At 34.8% G+C, this 25,981-nt stretch overlaps 1 protein-coding gene and 1 long non-coding RNA gene across 5 annotated transcripts in view; one reads left to right on the top strand and one right to left on the bottom strand.

The window, feature by feature from the left end:
* Positions 1 to 12,165, bottom strand: part of LOC111045576 (gastrula zinc finger protein XlCGF57.1-like) — a 39,986-nt gene extending 27,821 nt beyond the window's left edge. Inside the window, exons 1-6 of one of the 3 annotated variants that reach the window (XM_039440957.1) lie at positions 11,925 to 12,089; positions 8,207 to 8,329; positions 6,735 to 6,837; positions 6,363 to 6,463; positions 3,663 to 3,804; positions 1,570 to 2,894 (exon numbers count right to left, since the gene is read on the bottom strand). In XM_039440957.1, the coding sequence (XP_039296891.1) occupies positions 2,293 to 2,894; positions 3,663 to 3,804; positions 6,363 to 6,463; positions 6,735 to 6,837; positions 8,207 to 8,329; positions 11,925 to 11,936 (1,083 nt within the window). In that variant the 5' untranslated portion in view covers positions 11,937 to 12,089 and the 3' untranslated portion in view covers positions 1,570 to 2,292. Of the gene's footprint in view, positions 1 to 1,569; positions 2,895 to 3,662; positions 3,805 to 6,362; positions 6,464 to 6,734; positions 6,838 to 8,206; positions 8,330 to 11,924 lie in introns of those variants that run through there. The other 2 variants (XM_039440954.1, XM_039440955.1) reach the window with 2 other exon arrangements.
* Positions 12,166 to 12,574: 409 nt separating this feature from the next.
* LOC111045577 lies at positions 12,575 to 15,243 on the top strand. Of its 2 annotated transcripts, none has more exons than XR_005572904.1 (3): positions 12,575 to 12,872; positions 13,478 to 13,545; positions 14,854 to 15,243. It is a non-coding gene; the product is annotated as an uncharacterized LOC111045577 (long non-coding RNA). The 2 variants fall into 2 exon arrangements; XR_002605715.2 differs by having other exon boundaries at positions 12,582 to 12,872; positions 13,474 to 13,545; positions 14,854 to 15,241.
* Positions 15,244 to 25,981: the final 10,738 nt, after the last annotated feature.

Here is a 25,981-nt window from a genome sequence, read left to right as displayed (position 1 = left end):
GTTCAGAAAGTCCGTAACAACATTTCCGAAATGAGCAGGGGCACCATCATGTTGAAACCAAATATTATATCTGTTTGCAAGAGGCACATCTTCCAAAAGTTCTGGTAGTATGTCTCTTAAAAAAGTAATGTACGTGGGAGAATTCAGACGATTAGGAAGAATGTATGGTCCAATCACGCGATTACCTAAGATACCCGTCCAAACATTCAGCGAAAATCTATGCTGATAACCACGCACTTTGACCTCATGAGGATTGTCTAAGGCCCAGACGTGACTGTTGCGAGAGTTGAAGATTCCTTCTCTTGTAAAGCTGGACTCATCGGTAAATAACACATTTTCTAGAAAATTTGGTTGGATAATGTCTTGCTGAAGAAACCAACGGGCACAGTTTACTCTTGGCTCATAGTTGCGTTCAACCAATGAGTGAACTTTTTGAAAGCGGAAGGGGTGAAGTCTTTCCTTGTTTAGTACACGCCACACAGAAGAAGCACTTGAATTGATTTGCTTTGCAACTGCTCTCGTACTCGTTCTAGGATTGAAATCGAATTTCTGCAATACTTCCTCTTCAAAAGCAACATTTCGAACTGCTCGAGGCCTACCAGCAATTACCCTGTTCCGTTCAAATGAACCAACTTCTCTCAGCCGATTGTGAGTTCTTGTGAACACCTTGTCGGAAGGGAGACGGCGGTTTGGAAATGCAGCTGCATACATTCTTCTTGCTTCGGTCGCATTGCCAAGAGCTGCTCCATACATGAAGTGAATATCGGTGTACTCCAGCGAACTAAATTCCATTACAATAATTAAATATTTGTGTAGAAGCAATGTAAGAAAATATTGAAACTGGAAATTTAAGATAGAAATAAGACCTAGGAAACGTGAGACTAAGAAATAGGAAGCACTACATCTGGTTCTTTACTTTTAATGAAACAACAATACTTTTACAAGACAAACATTATCATCTGAAAACCATTGTAAAATCATCTGTTTGCCCATATGGAGCCATACCGAGTTTCAAAGCTTCATCTTAAATACATCTGGAATTAAAAAATTAATATTGATCTTTAAATGGTGAAAAGTGGTCATGCATGCAGTACGAAAAAAATTAATTTCTCTGTTATTCTTCGACCAATCTTAATAAATTAGGTATCATTGGAATCGTGAAAAAATTTGCTAACTTTTTTGTCTCTTGTAAAGTTTCTGTAAAATGGACGGTTTTCGAGATATTCGCCATCAAAAATTTAAAATGGCCGCCATTTTGAAAAATTTCAACAAAAAAATTTTTTTTTATTTTTTATAGTTGAGTCTTTATAGCATAAATATTCATGCCAAATTTCAGATCAATACAACATTTCGTTCTTGAGATAAAAATTTTTAAGTGAAAAAAACAAAATGGCAGCTATAAGGATAACCGCTGAGTTTTGGACACATCAAATATGACATTTGTAGTCTCCTAGCATCCAGGTACAATACCCTAAAATTCTCGACACTACTTCTGTATATAAACACCCTGTATATTATATTAATGAGCAATACATGTATCTAGTCCAGACAATGGATGCTCATAAAAGGGTATGAAAGGAAAAGTTTGACCTCGCAAGTCTTTTAAGGGAAGTTATGAGGTAAACATACCACAAGTCCCCACCTCTACCTCCAGTGCTAAGGGAAAGATGGTGGTTCGAAGGTGCTTTTTATTTGTTTCTAGCATATAACTCAAAACCTATGCATGTCTTACGGACATGACTACTCCATACAAAATTGAAGCTTACATTATTTGCTACAATATTCATACAACAAATTTTTTTATAATATCTTCTATAGTTTTTGAAATATCAGCTCTTGAAGGTATAACATTTTTGAAAAACCACATTTGCCTCCAATTTCTATATTTTTGCTCTTATAACTTTTCAAAGTTTAATGGAGAAAATCCATACTGATTATGGGCTTGTAGATCATCAAATTCTTTCCAATTTGTATAGTAGCCATAAATGGAAAGGTATGATGAGCACTAAAGGTTTGTTGCAGTGCACACCAAGGCTTGCCACAATGATGCAACAATCTCCATTCACATTGCATGTTATTAATAAGCGATTTTAGATTATTCCAAACAATAATAAAACATCACATAACCCTCTAAAGGTAGGTCACCTAAAAAATAAGATCAATGATAAGTCTATAAAACGTTCACAAATATTAAGAAAGTAACATGTTTTGTAAGTAAATTAAGTGTTTAATAGCCTAATAAAATCAATAATATGCCATGGTTATCGAATTCATCATATATGAAGGACTCACTTAGCTGGAAGTCGTTTCTCCTGTATGTGTTCTGATATGTTTTTTCAAATGACTCAACTGAGCACTTTTGTAGTTACAAAACTCGCAGCTGAAAGGTTTTTCTCCTGTATGTGTTTTAATATGTCTTTTCATATTGGCTAACTGAGCACTTTTGTAGTCACAAAACTCGCAGCTGAAAGGTTTTTCTCCAGTATGTGTTTTGATATGTTTTTTCAAATCACTCAACTGAGAACTTTTGTAGTTACAAAACTCGCAGCTGAAAGGTTTTTCTCCTGTATGTTTTTTGATATGTCTTTTCAAATGACTTGAGGTATAACTTTTGAAGCCACAAAACTGGCAGCTGAAAGGTTTTTCCCCAGTGTGTTTTCTAATGTGTATCTTTAAATCAGTGAACCTTGGTGTTTTATAGCTACAGCGAGCACAGCTGTAGAGCTTGGTCTTTTTGCCAGCCACAGATGACTCAGTGCACTTTTCCACTGGAGAGATTGAATGCTCATTCAGTCCACCCACTTCTGTTGCATTGTCTCGGCCAGATGTGCTGCAGTTTGAAGGCCACATCTCTGGTTCACTCTTCACTGAACTTCCTTCAGCCTCTTGCTCATCTGCAATCATCCATAACAAAACTTAGTAAAAATAATTAATAAATTGTGGATTATGGATATCTTGTACATATAACAGGATATATAATTGAAATTCACATTATAGTGAGTGGAAATCATAAGACAACCGTTTGCTTTTTTTCTATTACCATTACCCTCTATAGTAGGTAGAAGTAGGTAGAATCTCACTATTAGGAGTCCTCAAAAAGTGTAACAGATGAAGATCATAGATTGAACTTGAAATTTGCAATAGAAAATGTTCAGTAAAGTATTACTAACGATATTTTTGAAGAACGTCAAAAACTGGAGAACCTTCAGTCGAAATCTAATTATAAAGATATGTTTGGAAAGAGATGATAATTTTAAATAATATCCATTACATCTTTTACTTTGTTTGATGTTTATGATCTTTATTTGAGTGCTAAAAAAGTAAAAAAAGACATTCATTGAGTTCAAAGCCAAATTACAAACAGTTTGTTGCAAATTTCATGCAGAATCTACGGTCTTTGACTGTTACACTTTTTGTGAGACATTTTGTATATATAGTGAGGTCCACGATATAATGGCAGTGGAGAAAGATAGGAGAAAAACGTGGTTGACGCATGGTTGACATGTGGCAGACAGCCCATCCAGGAGTAGCATTTACACAGGAGTTCCACTCCCAAACATCAAACCACTTTATGTAAGGAAGCTGGCCACAATCTAATCACCCGAGCAAGGAGTGTAGACCCTGGTCAATCAAGAATCGGATAGCAATAGAATGCATCTCACCATATGCCTCCTCTTTGATGAAAATCATGTTGTAGCCAGGGATTAGATAATGCTGTTGGCTGCAATCATCTTCCACTGCAGCTGGTTGCTGGCTGCTATCATCCTCCTCCTCCTCCTCCTTTTTAACAGTAACTGTCGCCATCTGCAACACATACAATTTGGGAGCTATTATACAGACCTTCATGCACTGACACATGATTTCGAATTGTGTGTGTGTGTGTGTGTGTGTGTGTGTGTGTGTGTGTGTGTGTGTGTGTGTGTGTGTATGTGCATCTGTGAACAAGATATCTCATCTCACAATAAATGGAATGACTTGAAATTTGGAACTTGAGGTCCTTACACTATAAGGATCCGACACAAACAATTTCGATCAAATGCTATTCAAATGATGGCTAAAATGGCGTCTGTGTACACGATATCTCATCTCCCAATAAATGGAATGACTTGAAATTTGGAACTTGAGGTCCTCACACTATAAGGATCCCACACGAACAATTTCGATCAAATGCAATTCAAGAATACGGCTAAAATGGCGAAAATGTTGTCAAAAACAGGGTTTTTGCGATTTTCTCTAAAACGGCTCCAACGATTTTGATCAAATTCATACCTAAAAAAGAAACTGATAAGCTCTATCAAATGTCAATAGTCCCATATCTGTAAAAATTTCAGGAGCACCGCCCCATCTATGCAAAGTTTGATTTTGAATTCCCAATTATCAGGCTACAGATACAATTTAAACAAAAAACTTCAAGTGGAAAAGATTGAGCATAAAAATCTCTACAATTAATGTTCAGTAACTTTTTCACCTAAAATTGAAAATAAGCTCGAAATTTGAGAAAATAGCATTATTCAATTGCAAACTGTTGGCAACTGTTGATTCTATTAAATCATTCATTATGAAGAGATAGCAGACTTTGTGTGTCTGCAGCGCTATAATTGTCCTGTCACCAGCTGGCTCAGATCTTAGAATAGTAGACTCGAGATGCGCGTAAACACTAGCATCAGTTGATCAATTTTCATAACGGCAAGGAAAGTTGTGTGAGTGCGCCACACCAGATTTTTTACTTCTACACTTGCCAAAGTTGAGAATTATTACAAACTAGCTGGCCCGGCAAACTTCGTACCGCCAAAGAGTTAATCCATCTCATGACAAACTTTAGCTGGATAACAAAAACACAACTAAACAAAAATCATCAAATTCTGTGCACAAATAAAAAAGTTATTGAACGACAAAATTTGAGGCTCGATTTTTATTATTATAAAATTCCAGTCTCTAAACAGCTGATTGATTGGTGGTTTCAGCCATATGAACCATAGTCACCCAAGTTCCATGATGACACAAAAGTTTCATGAATGAAAAGTTTTGATAGCATGTGAATGCCATCATAGACCACAACATAGTGAGAATCTCAGAGTGGGTAGATTTCAATTTGTCTGAATAACCTAAATTATTATATTCAAAGTTCAATTATGTTTTAATGTGGGAAGTGGAGTCTATATTTCTTTATACTTTTAAATGGAAATATGTTGATATTATTAAAAATGTTTTGATTCTTGAATAATAAACACAAACATTGAAAAGTTATTTGATCAGCAGTTTCATCACACTAATTTAACATTGAACACAAATTTAATCTTTGTCTCAAAAGATAAATTTATTTATTATTAATATTAAAATTATCTTATTTCTTTCAGGACATAAATTTATTATCTATTATTATTTGAATTATCTAGGTACTTGAACAAAACAGTTTTTAGCATGTCAAAAATGTTGTTTTCTGTAAGATAAGAGTGGATTGTGAAAGCAAGAAAAAGTTGAGAAATTATTTTTCTAATTATGAACAATGAACAAATGACCCACCCACCTATTCATTCAATCTTAATATTTGCTGAATTATTTGTAGCACAAAAACTGACGATTAAAGCTATATTAAGCAAACCCAGGTTCTATCCAATGGATATGGTTTTTAGTGATTTTGAGGTCATGACTATATGCCAATTATACATAAAAACCGTAATTGAGTACTTAATAAAATATAGATCCGATTTTCCTCTCACATTAAACTCTACACATAATTATTATAATCTAAGGGCCACTGCTAACAAATATGTAACCTATAACACTAATATTGAATGTATAAGGAGGCAGTTAATTGACATAGATACAAAAATAATAAACCTTATTCCAAATCACTTTCTCATGGACAATAAGATCAGCGGAAAAATTAAACTGGATATAAAAAACTAGACATACAGTGATTTTTTTTCTTCTATTTAGATATATAAGACTCAAGATTTCTGCTCCAGCATTGTTTTTCCATAAGTTTTTTTTTTATTTTTCAGTGGACTCGCTGACCTTTAATTTGAGTACCTATTCCTCTGTTTTTTCTTCCTTCCCCACATTTCTCCCTTCCCATTTTTCCTCATCACTTTTCTCTTCTCTTCTTTGCCTGCCTATTACATGGGAAACCATAGTTGGCTAGGTATCATCCTCTCTTTTTTTCTCTTCTCCAACACACCCAACCACAAAACCCATGTTTTTTTTATATTTGTAGCTTTTTATTGTATTTCATTTGTTTTGTCTTTTTTTGTGTGTTTTAAGAAATTGAAAAAAAATTGGAAAATTGAAAATGTATATGTATGTTAGTACACGTATTTGGATACACCTTATAGTTTGGAATTATTTGGAAAAACACTTACAAAATCATCATTTGAGCTCTGCCTTTGGTTTAACGCTGTGGAAATTCTATCTAGCACTTGAATGTGATCCAGTTTGACATGGTCAGTGGGTAGAGTTGTCTCTGAAACATTAAAAGAGCATTCACTTTATACTGGAAATATGGGGGAGAGATAGATATAGATATAGATATAGATAAATATAGATAGTTAAGGAAAGAGAGAGAGAGTGAGAGAGAACTGGATATTCTTACTCAGATAATAAGACTCATTATAGAAGACTGATTGATGATATTAAGTTTCTATTCTGGTATGACTTCCTGAATCAAACTTTACTAGCTCTAAACACAATTTCTATTTTCTGTAGAGCAGAATCTTTTCCATAGTTCAACCAACCTTTGCTAGATAGTTGTTCTTTTTCTTTACATTCGTTTTCCTCCATGTCTACGCCTTCTTCATGAAGAGTTGTTCCATTCACTTGTACTGGGATGGATGACACCTGAAAATAGACATGACTAGAGAATAGAGATACACATACATATACAAGATAGTTATATCAATAATTTATTATTGGTATCATGTATTTATTGAGGGAGTGTTAGTTCTAAAACTAAGATACTAAGAAGTTTCTTAATTTTCATCATGAGACATTAATTTTTCTATTGAAAAATAATTTTCTCACAAGATTTTGCTAACTTACATCTGGGGAGGCAGTCAGTTTTCAATTTTATGCAGGGTTCAAGTATTCTCATGGAACTGAATTTCCGTTAGTGATGAAAAATACATTAGTAGGTATTTTGGAATATTTCAAACTTGTATTTTCCTTTCCCACGGAATTGTGCTCTGTCTCCACGTGGACCGTCGTCTCATTGGTGGGAGGGGAACATTATTTGCATGGAAAAGCTAGTTTGAATCAATCCACAAATCAATACAGATTTGAATGTAGAGGTAGCCTCGGGCCTCTCCAGTGCAGTTTTTTCCCACTTGAGCATGTAATTTGAAATAAGTTTTCATTGAGAGTAATAGAAACAAATTTGTATCAATGTATTAGTCTTCATCCTGGGATGAATTGCAGTATTTTAATAATTGTTTGAAGTGAATGTGTAATTTTTATTGAAAATATTATTACTGCCTAAAAAGCAGTCATTGGGTCATGTCAGTAGCCCTGAAAATGATCAGTTGCGACCTGAAAACTCTGACACCAGACCTGAGCCAGCCAGGTCACTCGATACTACGAGTTATAGAAAATATTAGTGATAACATCCTATGTAGTGAAAATTCGGATAGTGATGGATCTATACTCTGAACAATGGTGAGTGACATTGTATTTTCTAGCTCATGCTTAAAGCCCTTGAATGACCGAGTCCCTGGTATTATAAATTTGAAGTGGAGAAATGAGTGCTACCTTTGTTTGAATCCCCGATCAGTTAGCAAAATCTCAAAAACAGTTCTCTGGAGTTATTGATGAATGCACAATAAAATGTTACAGATTATTTGTTGTCAAAATTTCTAGTAGTTAGTTCAGACAATAAAATTTACAAGTTGAATAAAAAAAATAGTTGTTTATCAAGTCCCATGACTCGCCCTTTAGATTTTTGAGCTTTTCTACCACCATCTAGGGGCGGTTGCAATAACAATACAGTTCATGAGCGAGTTCTATAACCCAAGGGGTCACTAGTATAATTTCTATATTATTAATGGGTATTCATAATTTATACTATGCCACCATAATATGATCACTGGACATACATGATCATATTTATGTACCCATACTGTTTGTTTGTTGAATGAGCTGTTATCCTCTCAGACAAACATTGCCTTGTGAAAAGTGGTTGGATTTCAAGTATTTCTAATGCAAATGAAGTCACCTGTTCTTCATGCAGAATCTCCTGCTTGCCAAGCCAGGACATGGTGTAGTCTATGTCAATCTCAACTTTGACATCGGCCATGTCTTCTGGCCATTCAGCAGAATCCATTGGCTCAGACTTTACCTTCAAAAACAGAGGAAAACGGTTCAATAGAGCATAGAAGAGTATGTTGCTCTATATTATTTGTACTTGTATTGATGTCATATACATGATCTTCCAGAAGTAGTGTTGAACATTCTAGGGTATTGTTCCTGGTCGATAGGAGACTACAAATGTCATATTTGAAGTGTCCAAAACTCAACGGTTATCCTTATAGCTGTCATTTTGTTTTCTCCACTTGAGATTTTTCATCTCAAGAACGAAATGTTGTATTGATTTGAAATTTTGCATGAATATTTATGCTATAGACTCAACTTAAAAAAAATAATTTCAATGTGAATTTTCAAAATGGCAGCCATTTTAAATTTTTGATTGCAAATTTCACGAAAACCGTTCACTTTACAAAAAATTCAGAAAAGACAACAAAGTTACTAAAATTTATCAAGATTTCAAAGATACCTTATTTATTAAGACTGGTCGAAGAACACCAAAGAAATTAATTCTTTTTTACTGCATGCATGACCACTTTTCACCATTTAAACATCAATGTTTGAATTTTCAATATCAATTGTATATAAGATGAAGCTTTGAAACTCGGTATGGCTCCATAAGGCCATCCAGCTGATTCTACAATATTTTTCAGATGATCTTGTTTGTTCATGGTCATGCATGCAGTATGAAAAGAATTAATTTCTTTGTTATTCTTGTATCATGTATCATCGCATCTGCCCCCTGTGGGTTGGGGGAGCTTTGAGTCGATCATCGTACTCAAGAATGTGTTGAAAACCAGAATTCACCAACAGTATCCATGCTTGTCATAGGAGGCGACTAAAATGGACCTGCCTAGGGCTGGGCGCCCTAGAGGCAGTTTGGCGTCCCCACTCTCAGCGGATGACCTACAAAAAGGCAAGGAGTGGAACTCACATAGATCACGAGTTTGTGGATGGTGAGGCCAAAACTCACCACTGCTCAAAGAAGGGTGGCCATTTAGGCAAAACTTCTTGGGAGAAGTGAGGCTTCTGACCCTGTGAAGTTTCGGAGGGGCAAACAGAAAAAAACTCAAGAGACCAGTAATGGGTGAAAACCAGGCACAAATGTGGGTCAAGTGGCTTAGTCAAGGGTGGACAGGCGCCCTAGAGGCAACTTGGCCGTCCCTTCCTGCGAAAGGACCTACAAAGAAGGCCAGGAGTGGAACTCACGGAGGTCATGAGGTCTAATCAGTCTGAAGAGACTGCCAAGCATATCACACTGGATTGCGACAAGGATTGCAACCAGGTGATGAATGGAATGTTAGTTTAGGGAAAAATTTCTGGTTCTTGTGAAGGAAATAGGTATTGGTTTGCCTAACTAACATACTACTTGGGAACACAATAAGCTTCGATGATGTGTGGGGTTCTTTGAACCTTTGGATCCTTGAATCCGTTCCTTCAAAAACAGTGTCGCCATTTCACCAAACTGCTAGGGGGGGGGGCAAAACCAAGAGGTTTGAAGGGGGGGGGGAAGGAATATGCCCAAAGGATAGAGGGTCCTGGGTTCCCCCATAAATGTTACATTCAAAGATGTTATTATATGCTTCATTTTCTCCAGTTTTATACAAATGTGGTTGAAGTATCAATACAAGCATAAAGACCTACATTATTAGTTGATCATGAAGTATTTATTAGAAATATAGGCCTACAGAGAGGCCCTAAAGTAGGAATACACTGAAACAGATTTCTTAAAAATCATGGAAAAAGAGAAATTTTTCTTTGACAATGACAATTTCAACAATTTCATTGGGGAATAACTTTCAGTTAGAAAGCTAAAGAAACATTAAGCTGTTCACATAATTCTAACCAACTCTGTACATACATTAATGATTTCTTATCGTGCCCTTTCTTTTGCTTTCACTGTGATATCTTGCAACTTGTTAATTCTCACGTTGAAATTTATGCAATAACTCACTTATGTGCCCTCATCAATAATTGTAACCATTATATATTTAAGCTTCAACTACACCACAGAGAAAAATATATTCTTTATTACTCCATACCCATACTTTCAAGGCAATTTTGCTACATTGTTAATACTGTAGAAATTATACTACTGCTGTTTAAAAAAGTATTAAAATCAGTATGAGATTCTAAGGATTCATGTAGATAGACCCGCATTTTCATTATTCATCTGATACTTGTTGGAGGCCTAACCCATCCCCCCTAAATGGCGCCCCTGTTCAAAAACAATAAACTTCATGTAAGATAAAAGCCACATCAAATAGTTTCTATTGTAATTTCAGGTTGTTAATACTCTCAATATCAGAGCATGGAACTATGAAAGTAAATTCAATCTATTTGTGCTTTGAACAGACCCTGGTGGAGCACAAGTTACATGCTAGTTATTATTATAGGTCAGCAGCAATAGCCTACCGTCAGAGATGATTTAGCCTCTGTGATGAGTAGTTAAAATTTAATAGATACTTGGTTTCATTCATAATAGGCCTATGGCTGAATTAGGGGAGAACTAATGTACAATTTACATTTGGAACATAGGTAGGTAGCCTACTAATGTGTTAGTGATACACAAGGTACATAGCCTGGAACCACTTTATCCCTTGGCTTGCTTCTCACTACCAGAAACTTTCAACAACCCCCCCCCCCCACCCCCAAAGAGAATGCAATGGTTTCGGCTGCTGATTCAAATATCGAGCTGACTATGAATTCATTCTTTCAAGGATGAATAGATCTAAAATTAAAGATATATAGAACATTATCGAATAGGTAGGATCTTGTAAAGTAGCCTAATTGGGAAATTTTTCACCTTAAAATTTTAGATTTCGTCCAATAAAAGTTTATTTCAAATTCAATCTCTTGTCTCACTGTTACCCCACTGAGAGCCAAAAGTTTTTTAAACAGATCACTCCCGTGTTATCGGATGGGCACGTTAAAATGTCGGTCCCGGCTGAAGTATGACAGTCGTAAGGCCCATTGACGGCTTAAATTATATATTCAGGCGGTGGGACCTTCCCGCAAGGGACTCCCCACCAACAAAAGCCATACGAATTTACTTTTTTTTACTGTTACAGTCAATTGAGTCAATCTGGGATCTTATCTAGTCAAGAACGGCAACAGTATTTTTTCCTATTGGATAGGTAGGCTACTTACATTCGATACAATTTAAGATGATACCTATCCTATCATTCAAGTAAAGAAACTCATTTCAGAAACAAATAATGAGAAATACATCAGGATTATCACACTTTCCCTTTATGCTTAAAAATTTTCCCTTTATAAATTATGACTCTTAAAAAGTAGGTTAGCCTAAGTGATACTTCAGGTCGTTGCCAATGACTGGGGTTTCCAGATAAGCAGTGTTGGAATTCTCAATAAAAATAACCTACATGGTCATTCATGCTGTAGAGATGCTTGACTCCCAAAAAGTGGTTCACTGTAAAAATCCTGCAGTGAGTAGAGTGGCTTTTCCAGGAGTTTATTTTTCAATGTGGTATAGAACCAGGAGTTCCGTGTTTCCTGAATTTGTTTAGGAAGGCTGTTAAAAAATCTTATTGCCTGTGAAGGAAAGCTATTGTAGTTTCCCGCCAGTGGACAGGTAGATAAAAAAGTCTTATAAATAATATACTTACAGTAGGCTCCATGATTTTCCTAGGTTAATGTCACTTATTACGGCACAAATAGTCACTTTTACCTTTTTTTATTCTTGGAATGTAGGTAACGCTAATAACAAATAAATAATAAAGCTTCAACATAAATTTTGACAATGGAGAGGCCTGTACCCTTAGACCAGTTATAGAATAGACACGGGACATGGCCTATTGTATATTCATACTGAAAGTCGATGAAGTCAACATCTACTGTCATATCTCCAAATCGTGACGTCAGCATCAGATAGAAAACTTTTCTGTAGAGTTTGTTTACATTGTTTTCCATAGCAAATTGTGTCCATTTCAGCGGGAGGGAAGCTGGAGTTTACCATTCTAATGAATAAAAATTTATATCCTTCTGAAATAAGCACAATCTATAAGTTTTCTATCCGATGATGACGTCACGATTTGGAGATATGGCAGTAGATGTTGGCTTCAGAGGCTAGACTTCTCAGCGTGTCCAATCTATAACTGGTCTAAGCCTGTACTACTGATTATCAGTAAATGAGCGTCTTCAGGGATACACTGCTCCAATGATTCGAGTGACTCGAGCTAGGTGACCCGCGTTTCATGGGAGCTTTTGACAGTTCATCACCAGTGAACTGTATACTAACTATAGAGCAACTGTATACTAGTATAGAGTTCAGTGTTAATCACACGGTCGCCATCTTTGATTTTTCTCGCCCGGGTCAGGAATCGTGACCCAACCAAATAGTACGGGCTAAGAAGTTATAGCCCGAGTCACCCGGAATCGGAGCGCTCCTATTGGTTGATAGTTTCGCGTCGTCTGCTCTGGTCTGCAGTCAAGTAAACAACACAACTAAATGCAAATAATTATGGAGGATTATTACGAATACAAACATGAGTTTGTTTTTGAAGGCATATTTTATAAAATGATTGGAAAGTAGGAAATTCACACATTATTGGCTGGTAAGTTTATTAATTGCATTTTTGACAATATTATTAGTTTAGTATAACTATTATATTAAAATATATTTGTGCTCATGACGTGATCTATGGTACCGTATCCAAAACTGTTACAGTAAACTTTTTAGTGTTCATCAAGGAAATTGTGAATAATTAAATAATTGATATAATATTTTGTTAATATTATTCTGTGTGGTCATGAAAGTTATTGATCCATTTAAATAGCATTGAAATATTTACTTTTGATTTTGGCTAATTCTGTTTCTTCTTAGATTTTTATTGCTGTTTAACCTCAATACCTATTCGTATTTTGCTTATGGCATAATTTATTAAAAAAATAAATAGAATTTCATTATCAAATTTTAGAATACTTAATCGGCTAAACATAAACTTAAACCTAATAAACTTCACTCATTTTCATTACATTAAAAAGTTTGTTATTCTATGAAATAGGTCTATGCATTATAAAGATTATAAAAATTATCTCTTGCTTTCTATAAGAATAATTTTATTTGCTATGCAGGTCCTCTGCATTTCATAAAGATTGATTTTAATTTAAATTCAATAGCTCAAGTACTGAAACATTATGATTTTTGTTTTACAGGCAGCTTGGACTTCTTCCAGTCCTATCTGAAACAAAACTATGGCCACATCGAGATGGCTGGTTTAGCAGCAGGTGAGACGCTTTCTTGCAATCCTCTTATAATATAATTTCTATCACATAATAACGATTAGTGATAGTGATAGTAGTCACATTGGTATAAATAATTTTACCATATTCTGCTGCTATTTTTTGTAGATACTGTGATAATTTACGCCAAGCTAAAAACTTGGAGCTTTTACATTAGAGTTGTCATTCAAAGTTTTTAACAAATTATGGCAATATGTTCAAATTTCAGCAAAATTGCTTCCTCAACTTGTAAAAATCCCTCTATCTAACATGATTTTTGTTTTCCATACATTGTAAACACTGAAAAAGTTGCCAACAAAATTTTCCTTCATTACAAGTCCATGCAGGCTATGCTTTCTAAGCGAAAATTTTGACAGCTTTTGTTGCTCTACATTGTTTGAGAACAGCAAATTTTTAAAGATAATCAACAACTTTTTTATAGAAGAATCTGTGAAAACTTTGGTGTATAATATGCAGCTTTAAACCCATTGCTTTTTGAAAACTTAAACCAAGGTACTCCACAATTGAAAGAAGTCTGTCTTTTTGTCAATACTAAAGAAGATACTGAGAAAAACCTAGAAGACTTACAGTACTGTATAGAGAAATCTCTAAAACTGTGATACAAATAAAATGTTTAGGAAAATGTGTAACCTTTAATTTTCCATAGGATAGTCAGTATTTGATTGAATGCCAGTATTTGATTAACATTGGTGTTGCTATCCTTGTGCCAGATTTTTTAAAATGTAGAAATATAATCAATAATTGTTAATTATTAACAAAATTTTCAATCTAATTATGCAAGTGTATTATTTATTGAAATGTAAATTCACTTGATGAGTACAATAAATTGATTGTTCTAAAGAAGAATGAACAATTGATATTACATGAAATATACTGGTATCAGCTATAAAAGGCAGAGAATTGGCAACGTTGTTCTTCTATATTACTCTACTGCCAATATAACGTGACCGCACTATAGACGCATTTCTTCTGTGTTATATGTTCATGATTATAACATTATTTGAGCTACTCTTCCGGTGTAATTTAATCAAGCTTCTGTAAGATTTTGTAGCCAAGCTTGAAGTTTCCTTCAAAAGACATACAACTTCAAAAAAGTGGCACTGATACAGCCTGTTTGAGAGTGATTTAAAACATATTGAAAATTAAGAACTACAATGTATTCTGCAAGCACCACTGTATATAGAGTGCACTACTAGTAATTATAACATAATACTTAGTAGACCTACCTTATGGAAGTCAATCATGTTCACTACTTAATGATGTTTTAATATCATTGTTTTCTTTATGTTACAGAAGTCACCACAGAGGGTCATGTGTGGACTACTGATGCAACAAAAGTGAAATTTATTTGGGATTAAAAGTTAACAGACCGTTGTGCAACCCGGTGATAATCTTGTATTAAAGGAAGTTCTTATGTAGCAAGCACAAGTTATGAAGTTGGTAAAGGCTATTATTAATTACATCAGATGACTTTTGTTGCTGCAAGAGTGTCGACCATGTTCATCTACTGAAGCTGCAATGACATCCACTATCTCTTAGAATGTTCTATGAGCAGTACTTTGAGAAAAATATTATATCTGTCAGCAGCAGCTAAGAATGTCTCTGGTTTGCTCAACATCCAAACTGTAAAAAGTATTTTCTCCTCAAGAGGTATTTTTATATTTGCAGGCTGGTTAATTCTCCTTCCTATAACTTCTAAGAGCACCTAAAAATGTTGATGTTAATCTTTGTAAAATAGGAATTTAATAAAAAAAACAAACATCTACCAATTTTCGATTTGAAATACACCATGTTTGGTTTTTCGTATTTCCTATATCTTACAGTACCTCTATTATATGCTCATATGGCCCACAGCAAAGTAGACCCACGCTAATCCACGAAAAGCAACCCACGCCGTGAGATGTTTTGTAAACCATTGCTATAGAATTATTCATAATCAATCAGCTGACAAGTGGATTATTCATTGCATGTATTACACAGATGTCTGGAGAAGCTTAGCAATGGTTTACAAAACATCCCACGGCGTGGGTTGCTTTTCATGGATTAGCGTGGGTCTACATTGTGGCGGGCCTATAGTTGGGTCTAGTCAACTATGACCATCCTATAACTGAAGACGTGATCGATCTATCCAGGAATGCCTGGTCATTGGAAATAAATGATAATAATTTAAAATAGTCTACAGCACATTTCTAAACTCATTTTGGTTCTTTTAAAATGTAAAAGTAAATCAGTTTTTCTTTCATTTTTATACAATTTAAAAGCAGCCAAAATATATTTTTAGGGAAAATGGTATTATTTTCATTCAATGAAGACTAGTGCAGTGGTCTCTTTGATGACTCCAAAAAATATAGTCCTATAATATATAATGATTATTAAACAAGAATCCAAAATCTACACCGCGACCCACTTGGTATGTTTTCAGTAGGTGACCTGAATAGAATAATGCTACATTAACCATGTTTACAAAATTTCAGTGGAAAGATTCTGATGATAATAGTATGGAATCTTTTATCTGCATGGTTTGCTAAGAAAATCTAAAATTGCTTTTAAACTCACTCATATTATAAAGTGATATTATAATTTCAAAATAACCCAAGTTGTGAGGTCTTGTATTATTACGTTCCTGTTGGAATAATACATTGAAAACCCTTAAAGGATTTCCCAATTCCTCCACAACAACCGCAGCAACTGGCCCTACAATGTTTGGTGCATCATAATTATTATTATTGTTATTCTGTTCCTTATCCAATTCTCCTAGAATAAACTCATTTATTACAGCATGAGCCATGTTTTTTTGCAAAACAACTTACTTTTAGTGTCACATCAGTGTGTGTGTGTGTGTTTTATTCAAATATTCGCGCCATCCGAATATTCAAAAGTACGCGCCAAACAGCATCGACCGGACGATGTCTGGTTGTCGTTCCATGGGATCACTTGTCTGCCCTGGGTCAGCCGCCATTTTGTTCGGCTCTGGTTCACTCGAGTCACTGACTCAAAAGTATCCCTGAAGATAACCAATGCAAAGTTGAAAATTCGGCTAGTATCCTGACACCGAAGTCTGCCATCTCCAATGAAAGTTTATAGGGCTTTATAGTTTAAAAAGGACTTCACAACTTTGAAAACTCATATAATTCTTATTAAACAAGTTACAGAGCTGGTTTTGGTGTTGTTTTGAAGGAAAACACTTGTTTTTTACCTTAATCTAAAGGTTTCCTATGTGACTTCCGTTGGTTATCCTGCAGACATCCCATCAATAGTCGATTAAATACAAGACATAGATATGACTTGATAACACCAACGAAGCAAAACACTGAAAAGCCACAGTTATCTACAATGTAAACTGTATAACAATCGGCCTTTGTCCATTAGATTGTTGCTGCTTATTATTTTTAAAAGAACTATTGCTGGATGGCTTAAGGTTAGATGAGTATCTAAATTGTAATGATTTTATAAATGTGACAAATTGACACAATTATTTTAAAAATGAAAATATTTTAAAATGATGATGCCTATTGTAAACTTGTTTTATTCTATGGCAAAAATATCTTGTACCGGTACTGGTATTCTTTCTTCTCAGACTTGCACTATATAGCATTTCAGGTTTAACTTGCTCAACAGCAGTGCAAATCCTTGCTCTAAGTTCAGGTAGAGTGGCTGGCAAAGGAGGTAGGCCTACATAGGTACACAATATCTCATATGAAACCCCACAAGAAAAAAAATACAGTGGTGTTAGTCTGGCGGGGACCGAGCGTGCCATGCAATTGGCGCATTACAGCCAATCTACTGATTTGGTCATCAAGAAAATATTAGATGTCAGTCAGGTAGTGTGGTGGTGCGCCATCTTGCATAAAGAAAACATTTCATTCTTGGTCATCCTCATTGATCTGTGGTATCAAAAATTTTTCAACATATCAGGGTACACACTATGCCGGTTTCAAACCAAAACACACAGCTAGCACGCTGGGGTCAAGTGTATGAAGGCAGCCATCTTTGACGTAACTGCCGCTAGCGCCTGTGCGGCACGTCCAGGCACTACCGGACTACGCGAGTGAAAACTTGGAGTGTTCTCCTTTCAAACAACACCAAAAACCAGCTCTATACCTTGTTTAATAAGATTTATATGAATTTTCAAAGTTGTAGAGTCCTTTTTGAATTACACGTATATGATGAAAAAAGATAGCAGAACAGCGTTGCTGATCCTCTGTATTGTCAATGCCTTCTATAGATGGTAGCTGATACAGGTTAATTGATGTAATATTAACTGTTCATTCTCGTTTAAAATAATCAATTATATTTTTAATAATAGTTCATATAATCAAGATCTAAATACAAGACATACCGGTACGGCAGTTTAATTAGATAACAAGTTTTGAATGCTATGGGTGTTGGAAAAAATTCAGTACCTACTACTAGTAGTACTGTAGCCTATTTGATGAATTCAAAATTTTTACAGCAATATCATTGTACATCTTGAAAATTATAATACTAGCAAAACACCTCGAATCAAACTCTAAGAAGCAAACAAAACAGCTGCAACACAAGGAATAAGCCCAACATAAATATCCTCCATCATCGACCAAATAAATTTAGAAGCTCTCCAATTTGCACAGGATCACGATTCGTCAACCTTCTCCCACTAGGCCTACATCTCAAAACTATTAAGAGCAAGTGATTGTTTTGGAATTGAAATATTTGATTGTAAAGCTGCGTTTACACCAAAGTTATTAACTTAATCCTTATAGATTCGATTAGATTGATCATAACTTATCATACACATGATGAACATATGAGTTTTACAAGCTCTTTACAATCCAATAGAATCTATAAGGATGAAGTTATTAATATCTTGTATAACTTTGGTGTAAACGCAGCTTATGACATACTATACAGTATGAATACATAGAGGGTACATTATCATTTGTGGGGTTGGATTATTAGTATTTGACAATATTAGATTATTAATATTTGACAATTCCCCGGTCTATTGACTGCGGTGAAAATCTAAAAAACTGAAACTGAAACAATTTAGCATATTTTCACCTTCCATCAGCACATGCTCTGCACTTGGAATTCCTTCCAACTTTTTTACTTTCCTTGCCCTATTACCATAGGTAAGGAAAGTTTTGCTTTCCTAAATAAACTAAAACTTTTTGAAAAACCACATTTGCCTCCAATTTCTTTTTTTTTTTGCTCTTTTTCAAAGTTTAATGGAAAAAATCCATACTGATTATAGGCTTAGGCTATAGAGCATCAAATTCTTTCCAATTTGTATAATTACCATAAATGGAAATATACATGAGCACTAAAGGTTTGTTGCAGTGCACATCAAGGCTTGCCACAATGATGCAACAATCTCCATTCACATTGCATGTTATTAATAAACGATTTTAGATTATTCCAAACAATAATAAAACATAACATAGCCCTCTAAAGGTTGTCACCTGAAAAATTAGATCAATGATAAGTCGATAACACATTCACAAGTATTAAGCAAGTTTATTTCCTTCATACATGAATGTCTATAGTTACATAAATACAATTGACAATTAACAAAATAAGTTAAAAGTAGAATAGTAGGTATTATTATTAAATATGGAAAGTCCCTGAAAAGGTTAAAAACCTGAGCGCAGGGGCTGAGTGTTATTAAAATCAAAATTATTTTTAAGATAAATAAAATTGGTGGATTCCTATTAACATCTAAATTTGAAAAAATTACAAAGAAGAAAAGTAGAAAAAAGTAAGAAAATACGAGATAATAAAATAAAAAGCAGACATTCTTGAATGATAGTAAACTTATACTAGTTACAATATTACAAGAAATCACTTATCCTAGGATGTAAAGAAGCAATCCATATATCTATCTCTCTCAGAAGTCTTCCATTCAAATTATCTGTTATGAAAAGAGCAGGTATCACATTTATAAGCTTATGCACAATATAATCAATCTGTCTTTTACAAATGGATAGAACTGCATTGTGTGGTTCAAAGGTAATGGTTGAGGGACGGAGATTGTAAGGTGATATACACGGAGGTTGAAAAGTTCTCTATGTTTATTAATGTAAATAATTAAATTCTTTATAAATATAGCTGCTCATCTGTTAATACATTCAATTCAATAAAAATACTGTAACTTGGAAATCGTTTAGGTTTGCCCAAAATTGCCTTTAATAATGCTTTTTGGATGGTGAATATCTTATTGAAGTGATTCGAATAAGATGCACCCCAAGTTTTTATACCATACTGGAGATGAGATTGAATTTAGGCAAAATAAACCAATTTTGAAATGGCTATGTTAGGTACCCAACCTGCTGATATTATAAAATTTGTTTATCCAGTGCTTGAGTTTATTACAAAGCTTATCTATGTGAATATCCCATCGCAAATGCTGATCAACTATAACGCCTACATATTTAAAATAATTTTCTCTTTTCAATTTTGAGCAGCCACAGCTATTGTTCGAGATTGAAAGTTACAGTTTAAATCATGAATATGAATGTGGTCTAGATCAAGTGGTTGGCCAATCGTATTGGGAGAGAAGGTCGAAGACGTTTTTATTCGAATTAAGTGTAAGAATGTGCTCATCTAACCAGGTCTTAACAGTCTTCAATCCCGACTCTGCAGTTTCCTTCACCTCCTCCCAAGACGGTCCGGTAAACACTAAAGCGGTATCATCCGCAAAAGCGAGTGTCACACAGTCTTTCAATTCAAGTTTGATAATATCATTAATATATAGAAGAAATAGAATCAGAGATAAAAAAGTTCCTTGAGGAAGACCGTAATCATTTAACTGTTTAAAACTAGTTTTATTTTCTATAGTAAGGATTTGGTATCTATTTTTTAAATAACTGCCAAATAATTTGAGGGGTGTACCGCGTATGCCAATCTTTTCTATCTTTTTCAGTAATTTGGAATGTGGGATTGTATCGAAAGCTTTGGCTAGGTCCAGGAAGGTAGCTATTGTTTTTTTTCATTGAAGTTATTTGAAAATGTTTGGGTTAAGAGGGTTATAGAATCAATTGTACTTTTGTTCGCCTGGAATCCATATTGGTTTTTATGAATGACATTATGTTTAAGTAGGTAACAAACTAGCCGGGACTTGATCAATTTTTCAATTAGTTTAGAGATACCACTCAGCGGACTGATTGGACGGTAGTTTGTTGGGTCTTTATGATCACCAGACTTATGTAGCGGTATAATATTTGCCAACTTCAAACTATCAGGAAAGCAGCCTTCCAAAAAACAACGGTTAATTATTTCTGATAAGGGTTTTACAATGTGAGGCCAGATAATTTTCAAACATTTATTGCTAATTCTATCAATTCTGGGAGCAGAGTTATCATTTAGAGAGCTTAACACAGTAGATATTTCAATTTCAGTAGTAGGTGTTAGGAAAAAAGAGACATAATCTCTTATAGATGAATCCCTAAACTTATTTCCCGCAGATGAGATGGGATTTTCGCTTTTCATTTTTTCAGCATAGTTCTTACCTACTTCGGCAAAGTGGAGATTTAAAATATCAGCATCAATTTTGGGAGGAGTTGATTTTCGTTTTCTTCCCAACATCTCATTTAATGTGTCCCAGACTTTCTTTACATTATTTTTATTTTGGCTAATTTTATTTTCATAATAATCAAATTTACTCTGTTTCAATAATTTATTCAGCATATTCCTGTTAGCGATAAATTCATTTTTTAAAATAGCATTAAAAGGTTGCTTTGAGAGGCTTTTGAATAATTTATCACCTTTAGTAATTGACAGGACAAGACCCCTGGTGATCGAGGGTTTCAATGATTGAAGCTTATGCGGAATATGTACTTTAACAGTTGCTTGTTCAATGTAACTAGTTATCTTGTCAGTGAAAAAAGCATTTGATCGTTTACATGTAAGTTTGGGTTGCGCACATCTTCCCAATTCTCCTCCCCAATAGATAGCAGTAATTTATTAGTCAATTTTCTTATAAGAATGGACAGGTTTAGCGGCTTTAAAAAAATCAATTGAAAGATCAACACGAATACTAATACAAAAATGGTCAGTAATGCTTGTTTTGATAATTGAGCTGATTACATTATCAGGATTAAAAGTAGAATTTAAAAAAAAAATATGATCAATGCATGATTCTGTGGTGCCATGAACTCTGTTCATGGCTTATTAATATAAGACTTCAAACCATTTAAGGATAATGTGCTAAAATAATTGCTGGAAATGGTGTTATTATCATTTAAGTCAATATTGATGTCACCTGCAAAAATTATATTAGCTCTATTTCTGAGAGATAGCAAACATTCATCTAAGCTGTTCTGAAACGTATCTACTTTCAATGCAGGCGATCTATAAACCGCGATAATTGTTATCTTATCTTTTACTCCTGGCACTTGTACATCCAAGCAGACAGAGCTTGCTTCAGTAATCTCACAACTCAACTCTATGATTCATCTATTTTTGAAAAATATACAGACTCCATCACATTTGTTAATTTTACCTAACTTATTTATTACTGAATATCCCTTCAAGCTAAAATTGAAATTATCATCATCAACCACCCATGTTTCAGTCAGAATAATTATATGGAAATCAACTGAGCAATTACTAATTATATAGGAAAAATTCGTCAAAGTTTTTACTCAAGCTTCTAATATTTAGGTGAATTATATTAAGAAAGGAATTATATAATCTATCACCAAACAACTCTGTCTTGCACTGGAAAATATCCTCTATTTCGATCGTATTGTAACATTCAAGGGAAATCTGCTCATCAAAATCGGTTTCTAGAACCATAAAAAATCCTAAAATGGAGAGACTAAAAAGATATAGTGTAATAGAATTGGACTCAACACGAGCTTTATTCGACATTAAATATGTGTCTTAGTAACAGAGATAACAGATTATAAATATTACAGCTGTTTTATCATCACAATCTTCCCCCCTTAATATCAATCGGCACTCGTGGGGTATGGGGCGAGCTGGCGAAGTGAGACTGTCGATTCTCTGCCGTCGTTGTGGCGAACAAACGCATATTCAGGGTTACTCTCAATTAATTCAACTTTTTCAACTTGCGATTCTTGTTTTGAGTTTTTTGTCATCTTCTTCAACCATACTGGTCCAGGTGTCAATAGCCAGGTTGGTAATGGTTTTCCATTACTTGAGTTTCTTGCATGTAAAAACATCCGCTCATGTGGTGTGCAGTTGGTGCTTGTGCATAATAGGGAACGAATAGAGTTAAGGGCATCGGGGAGAACTTGTTCCCAGTGACTGTTGTTCAAACCTCTCGATTTTAGGGCTAGCATCACACTTTTCCGTATAACTCCATTGTACCGTTCGACTTGCCCATTACCGGCTGGATTATAGGGCGATGTTCTGCTGCTGGCAATTCCTTTTGATAGTAGGAAATTTTTCAAAGCTGATGACATAAACGATGTTCCTCTATCGGAATGTATGTAAGACGGTACACCAAAAAGAGAGAATAGTGATGTAAGGTGTTTTATTACTGTATTAGTAGTCATGTCAGGACAGGGGAAGGCAAATGGGAATCTGGAATATTCGTCTATAAGAACTAAAATATACTTGTTCCTTGAACTTGATTGAAGTGGGCCTTTGAAATCCATATTAAGACGTTCAAATGGTCGAGTTGCTTTGATAAGGCGGCCAGTTCCTTTGGCATAGCGTGGTTTCATTTCAGAACATGTAATACATTTGGAACATACTTCTTTTACATCATCTATTGAATATGATAAGTTCTTTGTTTTGGTCCAATGATGGAGTCGAGTAACTCCTGGATGACACAGGTCCTCATGAATTTTTATCAGTTTCTTTATATCTGTATGGCATCCAACAGTGGCACAGACTCTTGATAGTGTATCTGCTGGTATATTCTCTTTTCCAACTCTATAAATTATATTGAACTTATATTCTGACAATTCAAGGCGCCATCGTTGGATTTTGTCATTCTTAATCTTGCTGGTTTGTTTATTACTAAACATGAATGAAACTGATTTCTGGTCTGTGATAAGTGTAAATTCTCGTCCAAGTAAGTAATGTCGCCATTTCCTGATTGATTCCACAATGGCATAAGCTTCTTTTTCCACTGCAGAGTGCCTAGTTTCAGATGTGGAAAGAGTTCTTGAGAAAAACGCCACTGGTCTCTCATTCTGTGTTAATACTGCTCCAATAGCATAATCTGAGGCATCAGTTTCCAAAGTGAATGGGACTTTTTCATCAATGTGCACTAGAACTGCAGATCCTATTTCTTTCTTTAATGATTCAATATATTTCTGCATTCTTCATTCAACGGGAAGTGAGTATTATGCACAAGTGGATGGATCTTTTTTGAAAATTCTTTTATCCATTTGGAGTAGTGTGCAAGCATTCCAAGGACACGCTTCAATTCTTTCTGATTTTTTGGAGCTGGTAAGTCAAGGAGTGGTTTCAATCGATCTGGATCGGGCTTAATCATACCCTGACCAATTTCGAATCCCAGAAAGGTTAAATTCTCCATAGATATTTTACACTTTTCTTCATTAATCGTGAGGCCATATTTTTCTGTTGCTCTCCAGAAATTTTCTAAATTTTCATCATGTTCTTCTTGGGTCCTTCCGCATACAATAATATCATCTAAATAGGCATAACATGATGTCAAATTTTCTTGTTCTATGATTTGATCAATCACTTTCTGGAAAGCAGCTACTCCATTCGTGACTCCGAACGGAATTCTTTTGAATTGATACAGTTTGTGTCCAACTTCAAATGCGGTGAAATGCCTTTCCTCAGGCAAGATTGGTATCTGGTGATAGGCAGATTTCAGGTCAATAGATGAGAATATTTTATATTGCGCTACCTTATTGACTAATTCTTCCATTAGTGGTAGTGGATAGGCATCCAAATTCGTGAATTCGTTGATGGTCTGTGAATAGTCAATCACCATACGTTTCTTTTGGTTCTCTCTTGAAGTAACAAATGCTTGAGCTCTCCAAGAAGAATGACTATTTTCTATAATATCAGCATCTTTAAGCCGTTTGACTTCATTCATCATAAACAAGTAATCCTCTTCTGAATGTCGTCTCGATTTAGTTATTATAGGCCGACAGTCCGGTTGAAGATCACGAAACAATGAGACAGGTTCTACTGTAGCTTGGGCTAGAGCACACTTTTTAATTTCATAAGTAGGCCTTCTTGCGTCATTGTCTTCATTCAGTTGTAGTGCTGCTTTAGATCCACCGAAATCAAAAGTGATGGATGAAAAGTTCTTTAGAAAATTGTGTCCCAAAATTACACTAGCGCAACATTTGTTCAATACGATCAAAGGAAAATCATTATATTCTTCGTTCTGGAAATATATTTCACTCAAAGCGCACTCAGTTGTTTTAGTGTTGCAGGCACTTGAAGCAAATGTAATCAAATTGGAATATGGCATAGTTTTCATCTTCGATTGTACTACTAGTTTCTTATCTATAAAACTTGCTGTGCTCCCAGTGTCTAATAGTGCCAATGTATCTATTCCATTAACACGTATAGGAACAAGACATTTTGAGAGGTCAGTGCTGGTATTTGCTGCTGAAATTACTGTGGCAGATACCATTTGTTTTTTTTTTATCGTTTCGTGCTCTGCATACTTTTGAAAAATGGCCTATTCGATTACAAGTTAGGCATGGTTGTCCTTTTGCTGGGCATTGGCTATTATCAGTATGATTATTATAGCCACAAAATCTGCATTGAATCTTCTTTTGGTAAGAATTACGGACTAAAGTCGTTTTCTCGGTATTTTTATTCTCGTTTGCTAGGACTGTGTTAACATATTCTGAACTGGTTTCGTATTCTTTAGCAATGTTTTCAGCATTCTCTAACATTCATGCTTGTGAGATAGCGTCTTGCAAAGTTAGCAATTTCATTTCGAAAAGATGTTGTCTGATTTTCGATGATTCTAATCCGGAGATGAACGCGTCTCGGATATATTCACTTTTGTTATCGTCAGCCGTGACTGCTTGAAAGTTACATGGTAAACTTAGCCGTTTTAGTTTATTATAGAATTGATCAATTGATTCTCCATGGGTTTGTTTTGCTTTAGATAAGCAGTAACGTGCATGTACTACATTTTGAGGTTTTATAAAGCTTTCTTCAAGAGTTGTTATAGCTTCTTCAAATGATATACAATTGCAAATACTTTCAAAAATATTCGGTGACACATAATTGATCAAAACATTCAATTCATCCTTTTTCGGGATTGAACTGTTTTTTAAGAAGTTTAAAAATGTTACCTTCCAATGTCTCCACGTTTTCGGTGCTTCATCTGAATCTTGGTCAATCGATAAAACTGTTGGTTTCAGTATTTTTCCAAGCATTTGGTTTTGCGAATCGTTTTCTCCTTCACTGACTAAATCTTGACATTTACTCGTTTTTCTTTTCGGACCCATTTATTTTATTTTTAATG

Source organism: Nilaparvata lugens, chromosome 14 (genome assembly GCF_014356525.2).
Source record: "Nilaparvata lugens isolate BPH chromosome 14, ASM1435652v1, whole genome shotgun sequence".
Lineage (NCBI taxonomy): Eukaryota > Metazoa > Arthropoda > Insecta > Hemiptera > Delphacidae > Nilaparvata > Nilaparvata lugens.
Note: the sequence above shows the minus strand (reverse complement) of the source record. Positions and strands in the feature narration are given on the sequence as shown.